The sequence below is a fragment of the Hoplias malabaricus genome, chromosome 4 (assembly GCF_029633855.1).
Source record: "Hoplias malabaricus isolate fHopMal1 chromosome 4, fHopMal1.hap1, whole genome shotgun sequence".
Classification (NCBI taxonomy): domain Eukaryota; kingdom Metazoa; phylum Chordata; class Actinopteri; order Characiformes; family Erythrinidae; genus Hoplias; species Hoplias malabaricus.
The window spans coordinates 70,457,109-70,484,240 of NC_089803.1; the positions used below are offsets into that span (position 1 = coordinate 70,457,109).

General features: G+C 49.7%; 1 protein-coding gene across 3 annotated transcripts; it reads right to left on the minus strand.

Moving 5' to 3' along the window:
* Window positions 1–1,620: 1,620 nt before the first annotated feature.
* Window positions 1,621–26,424, minus strand: LOC136693718 (uncharacterized). Of its 3 annotated transcripts, none has more exons than XM_066666856.1 (2): window positions 26,218–26,424; window positions 1,621–6,541 (listed from the first exon to the last, which is right to left on the minus strand). In XM_066666856.1, exon 2 carries the CDS (start codon window positions 6,493–6,495, stop codon window positions 2,095–2,097), a length of 4,401 nt encoding a protein of 1,466 aa, XP_066522953.1. In that variant the 5' UTR covers window positions 6,496–6,541; window positions 26,218–26,424; the 3' UTR covers window positions 1,621–2,094. The 3 variants fall into 3 exon arrangements, with proteins under 3 accessions (XP_066522953.1, XP_066522952.1, XP_066522954.1); XM_066666855.1 differs by lacking the exon at window positions 26,218–26,424 and adding an exon at window positions 25,998–26,119; XM_066666857.1 differs by lacking the exon at window positions 26,218–26,424 and adding an exon at window positions 21,974–22,028.
* Window positions 26,425–27,132: the final 708 nt, after the last annotated feature.

Sequence of the window (27,132 nt, forward strand, 5' to 3'; positions counted from 1 at the left end):
AGCACTAAATAAATACAAACAAATCGAATTAAACACCTATTGTGTCATTTAAACCTGTACACACTGTTCGATTTTACCACAGACTATTCTTTGCCAATATTTTATATCAGAGTTTAAATGTTAAAACGTGATCATCTAAACACACACCTCAGTAACTGATCAGAGGCCTGAGCCTGAAACTGGAATCGACATTGGTCTTTTGACGCCATCTTGTGGGCTGTTAAGTAAGTGGCCAGACTAAAATAACTTCTAGATAATTTAATGAAACTTGCTTTTGTATTTACTTCACTTCTTAACAGAGGTAAAGGGCAAAATATAGGGGAAACGAACATGATCTGACCAGTGAAAGAGAGGTCATCAGGGGGACAGGATTTGTATTAATGGAGGGTATATGAAATAAGTATAATCACACTTGGAATATAAAGTGACTATAAGCAAAGAAGAAGTCTGGGGGTCCCAGATAACCTTGGGATACAAGACACAGATATCGAAGATGAGGTAATGCAATCTGCCTCAAAATGTGGCCCAGATGTGGGAACAAAATATTATATTATCCTTGGTGTCATGGTGGGCCCCATCTCTTCTGAGTCTGGTTGTTTTCCTCCTTGTTTCCCTTGTGTGTTTATGCTTTTCAGCTACTCATTGACTGACCAAAAACAGGGATTATGCCACAACTGCAGACAAGAGAGCTGATATATCTCAGGCTGACCTCTGGTGGCTTTGTATTTTTGCTTGTAACAATGTTGTAAGGAAATTAGTGAGAAGATATACAGGGGGATGAATTAATTTGCCAAACACATTCATTCATTTGTTGTCTGTAGCCCTTATCCAGTTCAGGGCGGCGGTGGGTCCGGAGCCTACCTGAAAATCACTGAGCGCAAGGTGGGAACACACCCTGAAGGGGGAGCCAGTCCTTCACAGGGCGACACACACTCACCCATTCAATCACGGACACTTTTGAGTCTCCAATCCACCTACCAATGTGTTGACAGTCACCCGGAGGAAACCCACACAGACACAGGGAGAACAGACCACACTCCTCACATACAGTCACCCGGAGGAAACCCACGCGGACACAGAGAGAACACACCCCACTCCTCACAGACAGTCACCTGGAGGAAACCCACGCAGACACAGGGAGAACACACCACACTCCTCACAGACAGTCACCCGGAGGAAACCCACGCAGACACAGGGAGAACACACCACACTCCTCACAGACAGTTACCTGGAGGAAACCCACGCAGACACAGAGAACACACCACACTCCTCATAGAATCACTGGGCGCAAGGCAGGAACACATCCTGGAGGGGGCGCCAAACACACACTCACACATTCTCTCTCATGGGATCCTTAAGACACTGTTAGACACTGTTTTTGTAAATAAAATGTATTTACAACTTTAAACCTGTCTGCAGAGATTCTTCTGCATCATCAGTCTTCACAATATTGAAATAAACAACACTGTGGACATCGCCAAAACGGCTGAGGCGATTGGCTATTTTTTTACTGATTCGTAGGACTTTCCTCATAAACAGACGCCATGTTTAAAATAACAAGCTACTTTTTTAAATCAAATGACTCCTCATTAAAAGGCCACTTTTATTGATTTAGTGACATTTGTAAAGTACAACCACATTTCTGTAAAAATGTAAAAATATTTATTGTAAAACAAACCGAAAACAACTTTAAAAACAGCATATTCTTCACACAGGATTTAAAGCACGTTAAATTACAGGTCTGAAAACAACAAGCACCTGAAATACTGTAGCAGCGTGCATCAAAACTCGAAACACAACATGATGGTGAACATTTGCAGAGTCAGACTCAATGGCCTCAATGCTAATGAAACTATCTATTATAGAATGAATATTTCACTCTACTGTCCTTTTACAGGTGGGTCAAGTTCCAGTTCTTTTACTTTACATCTAAATACGTGTTCATGGAAGATATATATATAAAAAAATCAGCCCAAATTCCCAAGTCAGTCCACTCCTTAAATACAGGACCATTAGAGACCAAGCTTAAGTTCTCACATGGTGATCAACATCCTGGAGCTCTCTGCTGCAGATCTGGGTAAAATAATTAGCAAATTACACATAAAACATTGGGCTTCTTTTTTTTAACCACGTCACTCCACTTAGAGATTTGGACATGGCTCTCGCTCTCATTCCTTGTTTCTGTATTTCTGTTCTTTCTTGAACCCGTTCCCAAACCTTTTTGGGATTTCTTACAGGATGAAAAATCGACTGACTCCACTGGCTGTAGACCTTTTGTTTTGTTGGAAGCGCATCGGTGTAGCTCCTCCCAGCATTATCTACAGTTGAAACAGTCACGTGAACAGGAACTGTGAATGGGAGCTGTTGCCAGGCATGGCATTGGTGAAGAAAATTTTTACTACTACTCTTGGACCCATACAACGACAACTTCACGACCTGCTGGGTTCTCTTCTGCCCAGTTTGTTTTACAGAACCTAGGTCCTGATGTTGGATTGTTTCAGTGTTTGACAGTGCAGACCGGCTTGTTTCCTCTGGTTTTCCACCGACTTGTTTTACATTTTGAGGCTTAATCGATACCTTATTTTCTTCATGATTGGCGTCATGTTCAGTTTCAGTGGAATTTCTCTTCATCTGAATTGTGGTCATGGTTGAAGACTGTCTTTCTTTTTCGTTCCGTTCATGTCCGAACATACGGCCATCACCAGTAGCAGTAGAGCCCTGAAGTCTTGGATGCTGTTGACAGGAGTCAGTCTTCACAATGTCAGGTCTGAAGAGATCTTCATCAAATATGGACTCTGCCTGTATTTTGGAGATCTTCCGCTTTTTACATGGAGGATACTTTGGTGATAAAACACTCTGGATTAATTTTTTGGTGAGGGATGACCTCACTTGTTCTGGGATCCCTGAGTGTGGGAGGACCTTTGGCAACTCTGATCCTGGCTTTTCACTCTCAAGGGAAACAGCTCTAGTTGGTTCTTGAACTGATCGTTTTCTTGGTTCACTTGGTTCAACAGGGGCTACTGTCATTTCACAATCATTAACCCGTGGGTTAAACACGACTGAGTCACTAATCCTACCATTGTCTGGACATGAAGTCTCCACGGGATCTTGTGTTTGCTCACCAGGCTGTGGACTACATCTCTCATCAAGTGGTTTTAAAGGGATTGTGACTGGAGATTCATCCTCATTTTGAGTGGACTGAGAGTCATCCAGGTTTACATCAAGCAAAGGTGTCTGTTCCCAACACTTGGTGCAGAAATGAACATCATCCGAGATTATATCAGTCACGTGAGGGCAAGTGAATTTGACACGAACGGGTGGTGTCACTGCTTTAGTAGAGAGATTGTCCGGCTGACTGAGAGAAGGCATGTTTAGTGGATGTTTAGTGGAATGCTTCAGTTTGTTGCATTTGTTGAAGATTTCTTTGGCACCATCAGGTGAGAGAACTATGTAGTCAATCTGCAGAGAATCACTGGAGGAGTCTGCATCAGGAATATCTTGTTTCTCACAGCTGTTGCCATCATTTTCAAGTCGATCAAAATCACTTAAAAGTAATGGAGAGGCAGTAAATTCTCTATGCGTTTGCTCTGTCTCTGTTGGCATTGTTTGCTCAAGGAGATTATTAGGTTTGGACTTTGGGATCAGAGATGGAGACACCACATTCAGTTCTGTGTCTCTGTGGTCTTTGGTCTTGTAATCAGCTTCAGGCACTACCTTTGGTCCACAGTCTACAGGACTCAACGTTGTGCTCTCTGGTGTAGCCACTGATAATTCCTTTTGGGTGGATGTATCCAGGTCCTCAGTATTATTCCGACTAACCCGGACTAGACCTTCGACAAGATTCACAGTTCCATAAAACACTGACTGTTCATTTGGATTAGATTTTGCTTCACAACCCAGCACGTTCACTGGTAGTTTAGGCATCGCTAAATCATTCTGGTGGTCCACTTTTACAGACATGACCACCTCTGAAGAATGACTGGGTTCTAAGTGACAGACGTCTTGAATAACATTCAGTGCAGGCGCATTATCTGTTGTCTCCTTGTGAGTGGACACGGCAAGGTCCTCAGCATCAGTTCCACTGTTCTGAACCTCATGGTCTACAGAACTCAAAGCAATATCCTCTGATGTAGCCACTGATGATTGTTTTTGGCTGGACACAACCAGGTGCTCAGTATTACTTCGACTAACCTGGACATGACTTTTGACGGGATTCAAAGTTCCAACAAACACAGACTGTTTAATACGATTGGATACTGCTTCAGAAACCAGAAGGTTCACCTGTCGTTTTAGCATCATTAAATGATCCTGGTGATCCACTGTTGCAGGAATGACCAACTTTGTAGAATGATTAGGTTCAAAGTGACAGATGCTTGGAATAACATTTGGTTTAGCAGCATTATCTGATGTTTCAGTTGCCCCTTTTTGGGTTGCATCAATTCCACTGTTCTGTACCAGCGTGTACTCTGGTGTTTCCTTTGATAAGTCAGTTTGGATAGACACAACAGCGTCCTCAGTATCATTTGGACTAAAATGGACAGGACTGTCGACAGGATTCACAGCGCCATCAAACACTGACTGCGAAGAATCCTTCCACCATGTAAAGTCATAGTCTGAAATAGGTTCAGCAAGGACCTTATCTATATCTGCTGGCATTCCTTCAACCTTCCACCATGGCCTGAACTGAGACGGCGATGTTACGTCACTTTCCCAAACATGACAAGGGGGTGACAGCCTTTTAAGGTCAGAGCCAGAGGTTGGTGTCTTTTCAGATGTAGGCATTTCACTACTTTCTGTGTCGTCTGTAGACCCCTTTTCAGACATGATAACTTCTTGCCTCTGAGGTAGTTGTGCAATATCTATGAGCTCTTCTGAACAGGTGGCTGCAATTGTATCTGTTGCTATGCTCTTGCTATTGTTCACCACAGTCCAGACATAATCAGCTTTGAATAGAGGGCTGTTATCAGCCTTTATGGGGATATCCTCCTTCTGTCCAGGTTGGGGTCGCTGAACAATGGGTGGAAGTAACAGATCCAGACAGTCAGCGGAGATGGTAGAGCACGCTACGCTATCCTTATCAGTCTGTAATCTCTTGACCTGTGACCCTTCAACTGTTCCTTCAACACCTGCTGTGTTCAGATAATGTTCTTGTGCATGTTTATTAACAGGTCTGTCTACTCCTCTGGATACTCTGCCAACCCTTTGTATTACTCCACTTCTAACCTCAGTAGATTGACCTCTAAAACAATTACTGACAGAGGATAGAGGAATGTTTTCATCCTGCAGCAGTAAATCCAACCAAGTCATTTGAGAATAGTTGATGGGTCTAGAACCGGCAGAAAGTGGTGGTTGACTAGTGGAAGAGAAACAAGATTTTGAGGCATGGGTGGTCATAGTCAACACATACGCTTCACCAGTAGATTGCAGCTTTTGTGGCTCTGTGTTGCACTGATTTACAGGAAACGATGGGACACCATTAGGGCCAGATAGTGTGTTGTAGTTTGGTGTTGCTTGCCTCCTCTGTGCCATTTCAAAAACCTGTGATTGGACTTTGTGCTGAGGTACACTTGTTTTCCAAGAGACTCTGTGTGGTGAACCTTTAGGAAAACCGTTGCTCTGGTTCTGAGCAACACTAATGTTGTGTGTTTGGTTAGATGAAGTCTGGCATTGATTTAATGTTGGTGAATTCTGAAACAAATTTACATTATGTGATGCCTGTTGTTTACTAATCACATAATGATTACTCCAGTATGAAGGGGGCAACACTGCTGCAGTAGGTGCTTGCGCTGTTTCATGTGAGGCACCATTTCTTACTGCTTTTATTTGACTCTGACAAACATTAGCTCTCTGAGCTGCCTGAATAGCAGAGGGATTTGGAGATATGTGTTGGGGCTGAGACGCAGGTGGGTGCTTTGTCTGAATTTGCTTCTGTTGCCCACTCCGAGGCTCATACCTAGGTGGAACAGAGACGAGCATCAGGTTATTCTTTAATACAGATCTGTCACTGCCAATAACAGGGGGAAAATAAACATCAGAGGTTCTGAAAATGGTATTTTGAACGGAAGACACAGTATTATAGCCCTGAGGAGAGGGATTCTTATTTGATGACAGAGGAGGATTGCAGATGATCAGAGTTGGAACTTGCTGAGCTGGTGGTATCTGTTGAAACTGTACCACTTCATTGTGACTAGGAGGTCTGTAAGATGCCCTGACAATGGTCTCTGGGTTTCCGTAAAACAACTGATTCTGAGAGCCGGTCAGCAGCGCCTGAGGAGCTTGGCTTGACGTCAAATTTGATGAACTTGAACTGGGCTGGGAGTAAGTGATGAAAGACTGTCCATTACTTAAGGCAAGATATTGATGATTATTCCACTGGATTACAGTCCTTTGTTCCACACTACCATGGGCAGTCTGTGACGTAGGTCCAGGGAACTTCATACTGGCCGCCTGCTGTGGACTGGGCAGAGGTTGTCTTTGTACAGGCCGTGAGGTCATAGCTTAAGCTTGAACTGTGTTGGCTGATATTAGTCTGTTCTCTAGCCTGTGGGAAAATAAAGGAAATAGAAATCAGATTATCAAAATGCATAGTCGCAATTATATACAACATTAACCTAATCTACCAGTTGTGTGTTATCTACACTGAGCCATCACTGGATTATGAACACCCACCTTGTATGTGCACATACTGTCCATTTTATCAGCTCCACTGACCACACAGGAGCTCTTTGTAGTTCTACAATTACCAACTGTAGTCCATCTGTTTCTTATCCCCCTTTTCCCCCTGTTCCTCAGCGCTCAGGACCCCCACAGAGCAGGTGTGACGTGGTGGTGGATCATTCTCAGCGCTGCAGTGACACTGACGTGGTGGTGGTGTGTTAGTGTGTGTTGTGCTGGTGTAGAGTGGATCAGACACAGCAGTGCTGCTGGAGTTTTTAAACCCTGTGTCCACTCTCTGTCCACTCTGTGAGACACTCCTCCCTCGTTGGTCCACCTTGTAGATGTAGAGTCAGAGACAGTAGCTCATCTGTCGCTGCACAGTGTGTGTCGCTCGTCCTCTAGTCCTTCATCAGTGACACAGGACGCTGTCGGCTGGATGTTTTTGGTCGGTGGACTGTTCTCGGTCCAGACACTGAGGGGTTTAAAAACTCCAGCAGCACTGCTGTGTCTGATCCACTCTACACCAGCACAACACACACTAACACACCACCACCACGACAGTGTCACTGCAGCGCTGAGAATGATCCAACACCACATCACCCCTGCTCTGTGGGGGTCCTGAGCGCTGAGGAATAGGGGGGAAATGCACATAGAGCAACAGATGGACTACAGTCTTTATTTGTAGAACGAAAAATGTGTAGTTTGTAAAACTAATGAAGGACCTCTGTCTGAAATATCCTGCTTCATTGGAAACTGTGTGGAAACAACTATTCTGTAATAATACACTATTTTGTATTTGTTTTTTTGTTTTCTGTGAAGTTTTAAGGTTACATTTTGTTTAATGGTTTACGTTTGTGTTTATATGCACACAATACATTTTCTGCAATTTGATTGTGTGGAAGATTTATATTCTACATTATTTATTTTACACAAAATCAGAATGTTTTTAAGTTTATTTGTTTACAAAATGTTGTTTCTTCTTAATGTTTGATACAATTAGTAAAATAAAACTTTTTAATTTAATATAATTAATATTCATTCATTATCTGTAAGCACTTATGCAGTTCAGGGTTGCGGTGGGTCTGGAGCCTACCCAGAATCATTGGGCGCAAGGCAGGAACAAATCAAATCAAATCAAATTTATTTGTATAGTGCTTTTTACAACTGATGTTGTCACAAAGCAGCTTCACAGAACACACCCTGGAGGGGGCGCCAGTCCTTCACAGGGCAACACACACACAAACACACACACACACACACACACACACACACACACACACACACACACACACACACTTGAGTCTCCAGTCCACCTACCAATGTGTGTTTTTGGACCATGGAAAAAATCTGAGCAGACACGGGGAGAACACGCCACACTCCTCACAGACAGTCACTCTGAGGAAACCCACAAAGACACAGGGAGAACACACCACACTCCTCACAGACAGTCACTCGGAGGAAACCCATGCAGACACAGGGAGAACACACTCCTCACACACAGTCACCTGGAGGAAAGCCATGCAGACACAGGGAGAACACACTCCTCACAGACAGTCACCCGGAGGAAACCCACGCAGACACAGGGAGAACACACCACATTCTTCACAGACAGTCACCCGGAGGAAACCCACGCAGACACAGGGAGAACAGACCACACTCCTCACAGACAGTCACCCGGAGGAAACCCACACAGACACAGGGAGAACACACCACACTCCTCACAGATAATCACTCAGAGAAAACCCACACAGACACAGGGAGAACACACTCCTCACAGACAGTCACCTGGAGGAAACCCACGCAGACACAGGGAGAACACACTCCTCACAGACAGTCACTCAGAGGAAACCCACGCAGACACAGGGAGAACACACCACACTCCTCACAGACAGTCACCCGGAGGAAACCCACGCAGACACAGGGAGAACACACCACACTCCTCACAGACAGTCACCCGGAGGAAACCCACGCAGACACAGGGAGAACACACCACACTCCTCACAGACAGTCACTCGGAGGAAAGCCACGCAGACACAGGGAGAACACACTCCTCACACACAGTCGCCTGGAGGAAAGCCACGCAGACCAAGGGAGAACACACTCCTCACAGACAGTCACCCGGAGGAAACCCACGCAGACACAGGGAGAACACACCTCATTCTTCACAGACAGTCACCCGGAGGAAACCCACACAGACACAGGGAGAACACACCACACTCCTCACAGAAAATCACTCGGAGGAAACCCACGCAGACACAGGGAGAACACACCACACTCCTCACAGACAGTCACTCGGAGGAAACCCACGCAGACACAGGGAGAACACACTCCTCACAGACAGTCACCTGGAGGAAAGCCATGCAGACACAGGGAGAACACACTCCTCACAGACAGTCACCCGGAGGAAACCCACGCAGACACAGGGAGAACACACCACATTCTTCACAGACAGTCACCCGGAGGGAACCCACGCAGACACAGGGAGAACACACTCCTCACAGACAGTCACCTGGAGGGAACCCACGCAGACACAGGGAGAACACACTCCTCACAGACAGTCACCTGGAGGGAACCCACGCAGACACAGAGAGAACACACTCCTCACAGACAGTCACCCGGAGGAAACCCACGCAGACACAGGGAGAACACACCAAACTCCTCACAGACAGTCACTCGGAGGAAACCCATGCAGACACAGGGAGAACACACTCCTCACACACAGTCACCTGGAGGAAAGCCATGCAGACACAGGGAGAACACACTCCTCACAGACAGTCACCCGGAGGAAACCCACGCAGACACAGGGAGAACACACCACATTCTTCACAGACAGTCACCCGGAGGAAACCCACGCAGACACAGGGAGAACAGACCACACTCCTCACAGACAGTCACCCGGAGGAAACCCACACAGACACAGGGAGAACACACCACACTCCTCACAGATAATCACTCAGAGGAAACCCACGCAGACACAGGGAGAACACACTCCTCACAGACAGTCACCTGGAGGAAACCCACGCAGACACAGGGAGAACACACTCCTCACAGACAGTCACTCAGAGGAAACCCACGCAGACACAGGGAGAACACACCACACTCCTCACAGACAGTCACCCGGAGGAAACCCACGCAGACACAGGGAGAACACACCACACTCCTCACAGACAGTCACCCGGAGGAAACCCACGCAGACACAGGGAGAACACACCACACTCCTCACAGACAGTCACCCGGAGGAAACCCACGCAGACACAGGGAGAACACACCACACTCCTCACAGACAGTCACTCGGAGGAAACCCACGCAGACACAGGGAGAACACACTCCTCACACACAGTCGCCTGGAGGAAAGCCACGCAGACCCAGGGAGAACACACTCCTCACAGACAGTCACCCGGAGGAAACCCACGCAGACACAGGGAGAACACACCTCATTCTTCACAGACAGTCACCCGGAGGAAACCCACACAGACACAGGGAGAACACACCACACTCCTCACAGACAATCACTCGGAGGAAACCCACGCAGACACAGGGAGAACACACCACACTCCTCACAGACAGTCACTCGGAGGAAACCCACGCAGACACAGGGAGAACACACTCCTCACAGACAGTCACCTGGAGGGAACCCACGCAGACACAGGGAGAACACACTCCTCACAGACAGTCACCTGGAGGGAACCCACGCAGACACAGGGAGAACACACTCCTCACAGACAGTCACCTGGAGGGAACCCACGCAGACACAGGGAGAACACACTCCTCACAGACAGTCACCTGGAGGGAACCCACGCAGACACAGGGAGAACACACTCCTCACAGACAGTCACCTGGAGGGAACCCACGCAGACACAGGGAGAACACACTCCTCACAGACAGTCACCTGGAGGGAACCCACGCAGACACAGGGAGAACACACTCCTCACAGACAGTCACCCGGAGGAAACCCACGCAGACACAGAGAGAACACACCACACTCCTCACAGACAGTCACCCGGAGGAAACCCACGCAGACACAGGGAGAACACACCACACTCCTCACAGACAGTCACCCGGAGGAAACCCACGCAGACACAGGGAGAACACACCACACTCCTCACAGACAGTCACTCGGAGGAAACCCACGCAGACACAGGGAGAACACACTCCTCACACACAGTCGCCTGGAGGAAAGCCACGCAGACCCAGGGAGAACACACTCCTCACAGACAGTCACCCGGAGGAAACCCACGCAGACACAGGGAGAACACACCTCATTCTTCACAGACAGTCACCCGGAGGAAACCCACACAGACGCAGGGAGAACACACCACACTCCTCACAGACAATCACTCGGAGGAAGCCCACGCAGACACAGGGAGAACACACCACACTCCTCACAGACAGTCACTCGGAGGAAACCCACGCAGACACAGGGAGAACACACTCCTCAAAGACAGTCACCTGGAGGGAACCCACGCAGACACAGGGAGAACACACTCCTCACAGACAGTCACCTGGAGGAAACCCACGCAGACACAGGGAGAACACACTCCTCACAGACAGTCACCTGGAGGAAACCCACGCAGACACAGGGAGCACACACTCCTCACAGACAGTCACCTGGAGGAAACCCACGCAGACACAGGGAGAACACACCACACTCCTCACAGACAGTCACCCGGAGGAAACCCACGCAGACACAGGGAGAACACACCACACTCCTCACAGACAGTCACCCGAAGGAAACCCACGCAGACACAGGGAGAACACACCACACTCCTCACAGACAGTCACTCGGAGGAAACCCAGGCAGACACAGGGAGAACACACTACTCACAGACAGTCACCTGGAGGGAACCCACGCAGACACAGGGAGAACACACTCCTCACAGACAGTCACCTGGAGGAAACCCACGCAGCCACAGGGAGAACACACTCCTCACAGACAGTCACCCGGAGGAAACCCACGCAGACACAGGGAGAACACACCACACTCCTCACAGACAGTCACCCGAAGGAAACCCACGCAGACACAGGGAGAACACACCACACTCCTCACAGACATTCACTCGGAGGAAACCCACGCAGAGACAGGGAGAACACACCACACTCCTCACAGACATTCACTCGGAGGAAACCCACGCAGACACAGGGAGAACACACTCCTCACACACAGTCGCCTGGAGGAAAGCCATGCAGACACAGGGAGAACACACTCCTCACAGACAGTCACCCGGAGGAAACCCACGCAGACACAGGGAGAACACACCACATTCTTCACAAACAGTCACCCGGAGGAAACCCACACAGACACAGGGAGAACACACTCCTCACACACAGTCACCTGAAGGGAACCCACGCAGACACAGGGAGAACACACTCCTCACAGACAGTCACCTGGAGGAAACCCACGCAGACACAGGGAGAACACACTCCTCACAGACAGTCACCTGGAGGAAACCCACGCAGACACAGGGAGAACACACTCCTCACAGACAGTCACCTGGAGGAAACCCACGCAGACACAGGGAGAACACACCACACTCCTCACAGACAGTCACCCGGAGGAAACCCACGCAGACACAGGGAGAACACACCACACTCCTCACAGACAGTCACCCGAAGGAAACCCACGCAGACACAGGGAGAACACACCACATTCCTCACAGACATTCACTCGGAGGAAACCCACGCAGAGACAGGGAGACCACACTCCTCACAGACATTCACTCGGAGGAAACCCACGCAGAGACAGGGAGAACACACTCCTCACACACAGTCGCCTGGAGGAAAGCCACGCAGACACAGGGAGAACACACTCCTCACAGACAGTCACCCGGAGGAAACCCACGCAGACACAGGGAGAACACACCATATTCTTCACAAACAGTCACCCGGAGGAAACCCACACAGACACAGGGAGAACACACCACACTCCTCACAGACAGTCACCCGGAGGAAACTCACGCAGACACAGGGAGAACACACTCCTCACAGACAGTCACCTGAAGGGAACCCACGCAGACACAGGGAGAACACACTCCTCACAGACAGTCACCTGGAGGAAACCCACGCAGACACAGGGAGAACACACTCCTCACAGACAGTCACCTGGAGGAAACCCACGCAGACACAGGGAGAACACACCACACTCCTCACAGACAGTCACCCGGAGGAAACCCACGCAGACACAGGGAGAACACACCACACTCCTCACAGACAGTCACCCGAAGGAAACCCACGCAGACACAGGGAGAACACACCACACTCCTCACAGACAGTCACTCGGAGGAAACCCACGCAGACACAGGGAGAACACACTCCTCACACACAGTCGCCTGGAGGAAAGCCACGCAGACCCAGGGAGAACACACTCCTCACAGACAGTCACCCGGAGGAAACCCACGCAGACACAGGGAGAACACACCTCATTCTTCACAGACAGTCACCCGGAGGAAACCCACACAGACACAGGGAGAACACACCACACTCCTCACAGACAATCACTCGGAGGAAACCCACGCAGACACAGGGAGAACACACCACACTCCTCACAGACAGTCACTCGGAGGAAACCCACGCAGACACAGGGAGAACACACTCCTCACAGACAGTCACCTGGAGGGAACCCACGCAGACACAGGGAGAACACACTCCTCACAGACAGTCACCTGGAGGAAACCCACGCAGCCACAGGGAGAACACACTCCTCACAGACAGTCACCTGGAGGAAACCCACGCAGACACAGGGAGAACACACTCCTCACAGACAGTCACCTGGAGGAAACCCACGCAGACACAGGGAGAACACACCACACTCCTCACAGACAGTCACCCGGAGGAAACCCACGCAGACACAGGGAGAACACACCACACTCCTCACAGACAGTCACCCGAAGGAAACCCACGCAGACACAGGGAGAACACACCACACTCCTCACAGACATTCACTCGGAGGAAACCCACGCAGAGACAGGGAGAACACACCACACTCCTCACAGACAGTCACCTGGAGGGAACCCACGCAGACACAGGGAGAACACACCACACTCCTCACAGACAGTCACCCGGAGGAAACCCACGCAGACACAGGGAGAACACACCACACTCCTCACAGACAGTCACCCGAAGGAAACCCACGCAGACACAGGGAGAACACACCACACTCCTCACAGACAGTCACTCGGAGGAAACCCACGCAGACACAGGGAGAACACACTCCTCACACACAGTCGCCTGGAGGAAAGCCACGCAGACCCAGGGAGAACACACTCCTCACAGACAGTCACCCGGAGGAAACCCACGCAGACACAGGGAGAACACACCTCATTCTTTACAGACAGTCACCCGGAGGAAACCCACACAGACACAGGGAGAACACACCACACTCCTCACAGACAATCACTCGGAGGAAACCCACGCAGACACAGGGAGAACACACCACACTCCTCACAGACAGTCACTCGGAGGAAACCCACGCAGACACAGGGAGAACACACTCCTCACAGACAGTCACCTGGAGGGAACCCACGCAGACACAGGGAGAACACACTCCTCACAGACAGTCACCTGGAGGAAACCCACGCAGCCACAGGGAGAACACACTCCTCACAGACAGTCACCTGGAGGAAACCCACGCAGACACAGGGAGAACACACTCCTCACAGACAGTCACCTGGAGGAAACACACGCAGACACAGGGAGAACACACCACACTCCTCACAGACAGTCACCCGGAGGAAACCCACGCAGACACAGGGAGAACACACCACACTCCTCACAGACAGTCACCCGAAGGAAACCCACGCAGACACAGGGAGAACACACCACACTCCTCACAGACATTCACTCGGAGGAAACCCACGCAGAGACAGGGAGAACACACTCCTCACACACAGTCGCCTGGAGGAAAGCCATGCAGACACAGGGAGAACACACTCCTCACAGACAGTCACCCGGAGGAAACCCACGCAGACACAGGGAGAACACACCACATTCTTCACAAACAGTCACCCGGAGGAAACCCACACAGACACAGGGAGAACACACCACACTCCTCACAGACAGTCACTCGGAGGAAACCCACGCAGACACAGGGAGAACACACTCCTCACAGACAGTCACTCGGAGGAAACCCACGCAGACACAGGGAGAACACACTCCTCACAGACAGTCACCTGAAGGGAACCCACGCAGACACAGGGAGAACACACTCCTCACAGACAGTCACCTGGAGGAAACCCACGCAGACACAGGGAGAACACAATCCTCACAGACAGTCACCTGGAGGAAACCCACGCAGACACAGGGAGAACACACTCCTCACAGACAGTCACCTGGAGGAAACCCACGCAGACACAGGGAGAACACACCACACTCCTCACAGACAGTCACCCGGAGGAAACCCACGCAGACACAGGGAGAACACACCACACTCCTCACAGACAGTCACTCGGAGGAAACCCACGCAGACACAGGGAGAACACACTCCTCACAGACAGTCACCTGAAGGGAACCCACGCAGACACAGGGAGAACACACTCCTCACAGACAGTCACCTGGAGGAAACCCACGCAGACACAGGGAGAACACAATCCTCACAGACAGTCACCTGGAGGAAACCCACGCAGACACAGGGAGAACACACTCCTCACAGACAGTCACCTGGAGGAAACCCACGCAGACACAGGGAGAACACACCACACTCCTCACAGACAGTCACCCGGAGGAAACCCACGCAGACACAGGGAGAACACACCACACTCCTCACAGACAGTCACCCGAAGGAAACCCACGCAGACACAGGGAGAACACACCACACTCCTCACAGACAGTCACTCGGAGGAAACCCACGCAGACACAGGGAGAACACACTCCTCACACACAGTCGCCTGGAGGAAAGCCACGCAGACCCAGGGAGAACACACTCCTCACAGACAGTCACCCGGAGGAAACCCACGCAGACACAGGGAGAACACACCTCATTCTTCACAGACAGTCACCCGGAGGAAACCCACACAGACACAGGGAGAACACACCACACTCCTCACAGACAATCACTCGGAGGAAACCCACGCAGACACAGGGAGAACACACCACACTCCTCACACACAGTCACTCGGAGGAAACCCACGCAGACACAGGGAGAACACACTCCTCACAGACAGTCACCCGGAGGGAACCCACGCAGACACAGGGAGAACACACTCCTCACAGACAGTCACCTGGAGGAAACCCACGCAGCCACAGGGAGAACACACTCCTCACAGACAGTCACCTGGAGGAAACACACGCAGACACAGGGAGAACACACCACACTCCTCACAGACAGTCACCCGGAGGAAACCCACGCAGACACAGGGAGAACACACGACACTCCTCACAGACAGTCACCCGAAGGAAACCCACGCAGACACAGGGAGAACACACCACACTCCTCACAGACATTCACTCGGAGGAAACCCACGCAAAGACAGGGAGAACACACCACACTCCTCACAGACAGTCACCTGGAGGAAACCCACGCAGACACAGGGAGAACACACCACACTCCTCACAGACAGTCACCCGGAGGAAACCCACGCAGACACAGGGAGAACACACCACACTCCTCACAGACAGTCACCCTAAGGAAACCCACGCAGACACAGGGAGAACACACTACACTCCTCACAGACAGTCACTCGGAGGAAACCCACGCAGACACAGGGAGAACACACTCCTCACACACAGTCGCCTGGAGGAAAGCCACGCAGACCCAGGGAGAACACACTCCTCACAGACAGTCACCCGGAGGAAACCCACGCAGACACAGGGAGAACACACCTCATTCTTCACAGACAGTCACCCGGAGGAAACCCACACAGACACAGGGAGAACACACCACACTCCTCACAGACAATCACTCGGAGGAAACCCACGCAGACACAGGGAGAACACACCACACTCCTCACAGACAGTCACTCGGAGGAAACCCACGCAGACACAGGGAGAACACACTCCTCACAGACAGTCACCTGGAGGGAACCCACGCAGACACAGGGAGAACACACTCCTCACAGACAGTCACCTGGAGGAAACCCACGCAGCCACAGGGAGAACACACTCCTCACAGACAGTCACCTGGAGGAAACCCACGCAGACACAGGGAGAACACACTCCTCACAGACAATCACCTGGAGGAAACCCACGCAGACACAGGGAGAACACACCACACTCCTCACAGACAGTCACCCGGAGGAAACCCAACCCACGCAGACACAGGGAGAACACACCACACTCCTCACAGACAGTCACCCGAAGGAAACCCACGCAGACACAGGGAGAACACACCACACTCCTCACAGACATTCACTCGGAGGAAACCCACGCAGAGACAGGGAGAACACACCACACTCCTCACAGACATTCACTCGGAGGAAACCCACGCAGAGACAGGGAGAACACACTCCTCACACACAGTCGCCTGGAGGAAAGCCATGCAGACACAGGGAGAACACACTCCTCACAGACAGTCACCTGGAGGAAACCCACGCAGACACAGGAAGAACACACCACATTCTTCACAAACAGTCACCCGGAGGAAACCCACACAGACACAGGGAGAACACACCACACTCCTCACAGACAGTCACCCGGAGGAAACTCACGCAGACACAGGGAGAACACACCACACTCCTCACAGACAGTCACTCGGAGGAAACCCACGCAGACACAGGGAGAACACACTCCTCACAGACAGTCACCTGGAGGAAACCCACGCAGACACAGGGAGAACACACTCCTCACAGACAGTCACCTGGAGGAAACCCACGCAGACACAGGGAGAACACACTCCTCACAGACAGTCACCTGGAGGAAACCCACGCAGACACAGGGAGAACACACTCCTCACAGACAGTCACCTGGAGGAAACCCACGCAGACACAGGGAGAACACACTCCTCACAGACAGTCACCTGGAGGAAACCCACGCAGACACAGGGAGAACACACTCCTCACAGACAGTCACCTGGAGGAAACCCACGCAGACACAGGGAGAATACACCACACTCCTCACAGACAGTCACCCGGAGGAAACCCACGCAGACACAGGGAGAACACACCACACTCCTCACAGACAGTCACCCGAAGGAAACCCACGCAGACACAGGGAGAACACACCACACTCCTCACAGACATTCACTCGGAGGAAACCCACGCAGAGACAGGGAGAACACACCACACTCCTCACAGACATTCACTCGGAGGAAACCCACGCAGAGACAGGGAGAACACACTCCTCACACACAGTCGCTTGGAGGAAAGCCATGCAGACACAGGGAGAACACACTCCTCACAGACAGTCACCCGGAGGAAACCCACGCAGACACAGGGAGAACACACCACATTCTTCACAAACAGTCACCCGGAGGAAACCCACACAGACACAGGGAGAACACACCACACTCCTCACAGACAGTCACCCGGAGGAAACTCACGCAGACACAGGGAGAACACACTCCTCACAGACAGTCACCTGAAGGGAACCCACGCAGACACAGGGAGAACACACTCCTCAAAGACAGTCACCTGGAGGAAACCCACGCAGCCACAGGGAGAACACACTCCTCACAGACAGTCACCTGGAGGAAACCCACGCAGACACAGGGAGAACACACTCCTCACAGACAGTCACCTGGAGGAAACCCACGCAGACACAGGGAGAACACACCACACTCCTCACAGACAGTCACCCGGAGGGAACCCACGCAGACACAGGGAGAACACACCACACTCCTCACAGACATTCACTCGGAGGAAACCCACGCAGAGACAGGGAGAACACACCACACTCCTCACAGACATTCACTCGGAGGAAACCCACGCAGAGACAGGGAGAACACACTCCTCACACACAGTCGCCTGGAGGAAAGCCATGCAGACACAGGGAGAACACACTCCTCACAGACAGTCACCTGGAGGAAACCCACGCAGACACAGGAAGAACACACCACATTCTTCACAAACAGTCACCCGGAGGAAACCCACACAGACACAGGGAGAACACACCACACTCCTCACAGACAGTCACCCGGAGGAAACTCACGCAGACACAGGGAGAACACACCACACTCCTCACAGACAGTCACTCGGAGGAAACCCACGCAGACACAGGGAGAACACACTCCTCACAGACAGTCACCTGGAGGAAACCCACGCAGACACAGGGAGAACACACTCCTCACAGACAGTCACCTGGAGGAAACCCACGCAGACACAGGGAGAACACACTCCTCACAGACAGTCACCTGGAGGAAACCCACGCAGACACAGGGAGAACACACTCCTCACAGACAGTCACCTGGAGGAAACCCACGCAGACACAGGGAGAACACACTCCTCACAGACAGTCACCTGGAGGAAACCCACGCAGACACAGGGAGAACACACTCCTCACAGACAGTCACCTGGAGGAAACCCACGCAGACACAGGGAGAATACACCACACTCCTCACAGACAGTCACCCGGAGGAAACCCACGCAGACACAGGGAGAACACACCACACTCCTCACAGACAGTCACCCGAAGGAAACCCACGCAGACACAGGGAGAACACACCACACTCCTCACAGACATTCACTCGGAGGAAACCCACGCAGAGACAGGGAGAACACACCACACTCCTCACAGACATTCACTCGGAGGAAACCCACGCAGAGACAGGGAGAACACACTCCTCACACACAGTCGCTTGGAGGAAAGCCATGCAGACACAGGGAGAACACACTCCTCACAGACAGTCACCCGGAGGAAACCCACGCAGACACAGGGAGAACACACCACATTCTTCACAAACAGTCACCCGGAGGAAACCCACACAGACACAGGGAGAACACACCACACTCCTCACAGACAGTCACCCGGAGGAAACTCACGCAGACACAGGGAGAACACACTCCTCACAGACAGTCACCTGAAGGGAACCCACGCAGACACAGGGAGAACACACTCCTCACAGACAGTCACCTGGAGGAAACCCACGCAGACACAGGGAGAACACACCACACTCCTCACAGACAGTCACCCGGAGGGAACCCACGCAGACACAGGGAGAACACACCACACTCCTCACAGACATTCACTCGGAGGAAACCCACGCAGAGACAGGGAGAACACACCACACTCCTCACAGACATTCACTCGGAGGAAACCCACGCAGAGACAGGGAGAACACACTCCTCACACACAGTCGCCTGGAGGAAAGCCATGCAGACACAGGGAGAACACACTCCTCACAGACAGTCACCTGGAGGAAACCCACGCAGACACAGGAAGAACACACCACATTCTTCACAAACAGTCACCCGGAGGAAACCCACACAGACACAGGGAGAACACACCACACTCCTCACAGACAGTCACCCGGAGGAAACTCACGCAGACACAGGGAGAACACACCACACTCCTCACAGACAGTCACTCGGAGGAAACCCACGCAGACACAGGGAGAACACACTCCTCACAGACAGTCACCTGGAGGAAACCCACGCAGACACAGGGAGAACACACTCCTCACAGACAGTCACCTGGAGGAAACCCACGCAGACACAGGGAGAACACACTCCTCACAGACAGTCACCTGGAGGAAACCCACGCAGACACAGGGAGAACACACTCCTCACAGACAGTCACCTGGAGGAAACCCACGCAGACACAGGGAGAACACACTCCTCACAGACAGTCACCTGGAGGAAACCCACGCAGACACAGGGAGAACACACTCCTCACAGACAGTCACCTGGAGGAAACCCACGCAGACACAGGGAGAATACACCACACTCCTCACAGACAGTCACCCGGAGGAAACCCACGCAGACACAGGGAGAACACACCACACTCCTCACAGACAGTCACCCGAAGGAAACCCACGCAGACACAGGGAGAACACACCACACTCCTCACAGACATTCACTCGGAGGAAACCCACGCAGAGACAGGGAGAACACACCACACTCCTCACAGACATTCACTCGGAGGAAACCCACGCAGAGACAGGGAGAACACACTCCTCACACACAGTCGCTTGGAGGAAAGCCATGCAGACACAGGGAGAACACACTCCTCACAGACAGTCACCCGGAGGAAACCCACGCAGACACAGGGAGAACACACCACATTCTTCACAAACAGTCACCCGGAGGAAACCCACACAGACACAGGGAGAACACACCACACTCCTCACAGACAGTCACCCGGAGGAAACTCACGCAGACACAGGGAGAACACACTCCTCACAGACAGTCACCTGAAGGGAACCCACGCAGACACAGGGAGAACACACTCCTCAAAGACAGTCACCTGGAGGAAACCCACGCAGCCACAGGGAGAACACACTCCTCACAGACAGTCACCTGGAGGAAACCCACGCAGACACAGGGAGAACACACTCCTCACAGACAGTCACCTGGAGGAAACCCACGCAGACACAGGGAGAACACACCACACTCCTCACAGACAGTCACCCGGAGGAAACCCACGCAGACACAGGGAGAACACACCACACTCCTCACAGACAGTCACCCGAAGGAAACCCACGCAGACACAGGGAGAACACACCACACTCCTCACAGACATTCACTCGGAGGAAACCCACGCAGAGACAGGGAGAACACACTCCTCACAGACAGTCACCCGGAGGAAACTCACGCAGACACAGGGAGAACACACCACACTCCTCACAGACAGTCACTCGGAGGAAACCCACGCAGACACAGGGAGAACACACTCCTCACAGACAGTCACCTGAAGGGAACCCACGCAGACACAGGGAGAACACACTCCTCACAGACAGTCACCTGGAGGAAACCCACGCAGACACAGGGAGAACACACTCCTCACAGACAGTCACCTGGATGAAACCCACGTAGACACAGGGAGAACACACTCCTCACAGACATTCACCCAGAGGAAACCCACGCAGACACAGGGAGAACACACCACACTCCTCACAGATAGTCACTTGGAGGAAACCCACGCAGACACAGGGAGAACACACCACACTCCTCACAGACAGTCACCCGGAGGAAACCCACGCAGACACAGAGAGAACACACCACGCTCCTCACAGACCCGGAGTCACCCGGAGCGGGAATCGAATCCACAACCTCCAGGCCCCTGGAGCTGTGTGACTGCGACACTACCTTCTGCGCCACCGTGCCGCCCGAGTTAGAAATTAAAATAACTAAATACAGTAAATCATTAAATAAACAGTGTTTTTTTCCTATTGTTTATCCTCCAGATCCAGGGCCCTATTCTCTGCCCCTGATCCAGCTCATCATCTGCTTACTGTTGTGAAAAACTTGGGGTACATGTGGCCATAGGGTGAAGAAGCAAACAGCACTGTCTCCTCCCTCAACATCCACAGCTGAAGTGGCTGATGTGAGTTGTTAAATGAAACAAGAATGACATTTAACATTAGTTCAAGTGCATGGGATATATTGTTCATATACTTTTATAACTATATTCACCTCACACAGTTATCAAGCCTTTTCAAAGGTGACATATCCTCCTCTTCCCCACAGTGGAACACAGTTCTGGTTCTTTGTGAAAACGTCTGTGTCCAGTGTTCTCCCCTTGTCACAACAGCCCTGATTAGAATGCCCGCTTTCAGCACCTGTTCCTTTAAATGATAATGAGCCGCTCGCTGTTCACCCCGACCCCGAGCGCACAGCAGTGAGGAGCGAGGAGCAGAAGCTCTGGTTTTTAGCCGTTTTCACTCTGTTCTCTTTCTTCTCCGTTTTTACTCAGTGCTCTTATTTCTCCGCGCTCGTTGTGTCTGTTTTGCTGCGTTTAACCTCGTCTTTGCGCTCTCACATAAACACGGGTCCAGCGCTGTGATTGGTCAGCCTCGAATGAGGGGGCGGGGCAATTCAATATCTATGCAGCAAAAAAAAAAGTCTGAACAGGGAGGTTTATAGGGGGAGAGCTCTGCTATGAGGCTTGACTCTTGGAAAGCTGGTCACTATTGTTTAATTAGGACCCCAGATCTGTGTTAAGAAGGGGGAGGATATGCTTAATTTGAACAAAAAATATAAGCAGATAAGCTTTGATCTACAGGGTGGGCCATTTATATGGATACATCTTAATACAATGGGAATGGTTGGTGATATTAACTTCCTGTTTGTGGCACATTAGTATATGGGAGGGGGGGGAACTTTTCAAGATGGGTGGTGACCATGGCGGCCATTTTAAAGTTGGCCATTTTGGATCCAACTTTTGTTTTTTCAATGGGAAGAGGGTCATGTGACACATCAAACTTATTGGGAATTTCACAAGAAAAACAATGGTGTGCTTGATTTTATGATTTAGCGAAGTATCAGTATTCGAGTTGGTTATGCTTAATGGTGATTATTACTTATAATTATTATTATTATTATTATTATTATTATTACTGACTTAAATTACAAAAATATTAATAATTTATTTAAGATTGAAATACTGTCAACACTAAGGAATGAGTTCTTCAGGATTTTCAGACTCTTAAGAAACAAACTCGACACACGATATTATTTCAAATAATGGAAACACTTTATTAAAAGGAAAGATCATTAAAATCTTGTGGAATCAACGCAGGTGAAACCGGTTCGAATTTAGTAACTGGCTAGGCTATATGACTTGTGAATGAGGTGTTGCTAAATGATTTAATTAGGGTATAATTTTACCAAGAGATTTAATTCGTTATCAGCTCTGAAAATTAGGAATTTAGCTTACTTTTTTTTCTTTCTTTTGGTTATGATCACAGCCGATGGGTCCAGCAGATTTTCGCTCTGTTCTTCCGGTGTTTGACTTGTCACGGCTGATGTTAGGCTGGTTAGTGAGGAGAGTCCCTCTAGGATGAGTCAGCCTCTTTCTGTGTCCTTTAGACGGTGTGACGTCAGTCGGGGATTCCCTTCACAGAGAGCTGCTAGCCTGGCTGGATTTCCCGGAGTGATATTCTTTTTCCAGATGAAAGGACGTCAGAATAAGTTCGCTGTTTTCCTCCGATCTTCAGAAGCTGTTTTACGAATTAATTAGCTTATTTTACAATTTCAACGGTAGCCCCTTATTCTGGCCAAAGTAAGTTTCACCTGCTTTGATCAGTCGTCAAATTAAACTTGGATTGGGCTACAAACACGAACACAAATAAAAAAAGAAAAGATTACTGACAATTAATCGACGTTTACTCTTTTAGTTTCTGTATTGCACTGCTAACTGACACAAGGCGTCCCTTGGAAGTTGCGTGAAGGTCTTTTCTTTTAAGAGTCTTTGAAGAGTCGGCTTGTCGGCGTAGAGAGAAGACAAAAGAGAGTAAGAAGCGTACGAGAGCCGTACGAGAGGAGAACAAGAAGCGTGGAAGAGCTGTTAAGAGAGTGTTCAGAGTTAAGAGCCTTGAGAGAGTTTGGGGCTCCCTTTTCATAGGAGGCGCGGTCACGCCCATTTGGGAGGTCTCGTTCTCTGATTGGTTCCTGGGTCTGAGGTTCACGTGACCTTTCACGGTTTCACAGTCCTCTCCAGTTTCGCATCTCCGAAAATTCACATTTTTCTGGACGGATACATAACCTTAACTGAATCAAAAAAGTAAAAAGTGATTTCGCAAATGTCCACTTGGGGGCACTGTTCGTCCATGCTGTCTGGTTTGAACTGGTTTGCGAGAGGTCACCACAAGGCAGTCCTGAGTCATCTGTTGATTTTTTTCGATAAGGGTCGCCATCCTGACGCTGAGGATAATAAAGCTGGGGGTTCTTTAATCCTGGTCTCTAAGGTTCTGAATGATCTTTTAGGCTTAATGGGGCCATAAACTTGGGGTTTTCACTTTACATTCCAGAAGAAGGGGGAGTAGTTATCTGGGGGGTCACTGAAAATTATTCTGCTTAGCCTTTGTTGTCAGACATAGGTGTGTGCGTGAGTTTGTGTGTGTGTGTGTGGGGGGGGGGATGCAGAGTCTCTCAGCACACACACACACACACACACACACACTGTGGAATGTAGGTCCTGTCCCAAAACTTATCATCAGAGCACCTGAAACTACGGATACTGGAAGCCTGTGCTAGCATTTCTCCTGCGGTGTTGCTATCAGTGTGCGAAGAGTGGGAGAAGAGGGTTGCATTGACAATCCAACACAATGGGCAGCACTTTGAACACATTTTATAAGTGGTCAGAAACTTGTAAATAACTCATGAAAGAATAACGTTACGTTAAAACCAAGCACACCATTGTTTTTCTTGTGAAATTCCCAATAAGTTTGATGTGTCACATGACCCTCTTCCCATTGAAAAAACAAAAGGTGGATCCAAAATGGCCGACTTCAAAATGGCCACCATGGTCACCACCCATCTTAAAAAGTTTCTCCCCCTCCCATATACTAATGTGCCACAAACAGGAAGTTAATATCAGCAACCATTCCCAGTTTATTAAGGTGTATCCATATAAATGGCCCACCCTGTACATCAGGGTCTGAGTCCCACTTGCTACTCTCTTAACTCCACTCCTCCCTCCCTGTCTGTCAAATGAGAACTGCAAATTGTGCTCAACCCCTTTCAGAGACATCCTAAACCGTACACAGGTCTAGCTAATCCGCTTGTGCCATCACATCCTTACAGTGGTGTTCTACCATGTGCTGTGAAGCTTTCTCTGAAGAGGAGAATCTGTTCATTGCAGCACAGGGAATAAATAGAGAGACGTGAGCGGGCCACGGCTGGTCCACTGATGTCAAAGCTCGAGGTCCACTGTCTTTTTGCTCTGCGCTTTACAGACAACAATTAGATAAACAGTGTGTCAGACAAAATGACACCTTTTAGCACTTTTCCACTTAAAGCCCAATATACTGAGTTTTACTTGTTTTTCTTTGTAAATAATTTTAATCAAGCACAGGTCAACACTTTTAACCTAAACATTTTATAACCAGGCCCCCTCATTATTTTATTTTATTTCTCACAGTTGCTCGTGATACCTGTATTATCTTATTTTCCAGAATAAAAGTCTCAGTGTATTTAAAAACTGTTGAGAACTAACGTCCAGAAATAACTGCGATAGATATATTATTGCCTTTTAAATACCACTTTTTTGATATAAAAATAGTATAGAAACATGTGAAGACAAAGACAAAGAACAGAAAACTAGAGAAAAGAGCCGAGCGGCTAAAATAATGTTCATAATTAAAAAAAAACGGTTATTCGACACTGTAATGATCGTCACAGGCCTCACGGGCCGACCTTATTAATCAGTGGACCAGTGCCCGTTGCCTTGGAGACCACATATTAATAACCTTATTTTCTAAAAAAAAAATAATAATAATAAATAAATGCTGGATGAGCACGTGTCCACAAACTTACCCAAGAGTGATAGAGTACAAAGGAAAGACGCCTTTCTCATTGCTTCATGGTCCTAGTGCTCTCACATATTCCCCAGCCTGTTTTTTTTATTATTTTGCTCCCAGCATGCCTCCTGCGCAAATTACGTAAGCTACGCTGCTTTCACGCACGAACACATTAAACACTGTCGTAAACATCGCTTCAGAATCGTAGCTATTCGTAGGAAACAGGGGACACTCACCAACTTCTGTCTTTTTCGAAGAAAACAGGAAAAGGAATGAAGACTGGTGGCGGTATTCCTCCATAAACACTCGCAGAGGCTGAAACAGCCTCAAACCGTTGCGGAAACTCCCGAGAAAAGCGCGTCCGAGTGAAACGGCACTTAACTGGACTCTGGGAATCGGTTCAAACGAGAACCGCTGCTTTAAACACTCACAGGAGGAACTTGGAGGAGCCCTGACCACGCTTTGCTTCTTGTCCCCTTACTGCTGATAACTCCACACACACACACACACACACACACACACACAGAGTAAACCACAGCACACAAACACTCCCACCCCCCTCAGTGAAGTCCACACTCCTCCACTCCATTCAGTGCCTAAACAACCCATAAACTCCAGAGGTGTCCAGCAGTTGAACGCCTATCAAACTCCAGTGGACAGTAACTTGAGGGACATGTAAAAAACAACCCTTATCATTGATATAGAATAAAATATTGAGGAGATATAAAACATATTGAGGAAAATATATATATATAATTTAGAGAAGACTTAAGCAAAACTTTTTAAACATTAAAAGACTGAATGATTTTTGTGATTATACCTTAAATCTCCATCACAAAAACAACGCCCAACACCAGGGACATGTCCGATGAATAAAAACCTTGAAAAATGTATATAATAATTTGGAGTGGACTTCCTTATGTTTAACATTTGAAAAGTTAATTATTTCATAGGATTTACAGAAATTATATTGTTACCATTTTTACATAAATACAGTGATCAGTACCAGGGACGCAAAAGGCACCGAATTGTAGGAATGACACCCGACCTGCACGTGGATTCATTTGAACACGTGTGGCCACAAACACACATTAGCACCACTGAGCGCTGGAAAATGGCAGAGAAACAGATGACAGCATGTGCTAAAGAAA

What these genes read in the sequence shown, in the direction of transcription:
- LOC136693718 (XM_066666856.1), bottom strand. Translation starts at nt 6,495, where the DNA reads ATGACCTCACGGCCTGTACAAAGACAACCTCTGCCCAGTCCACAGCAG.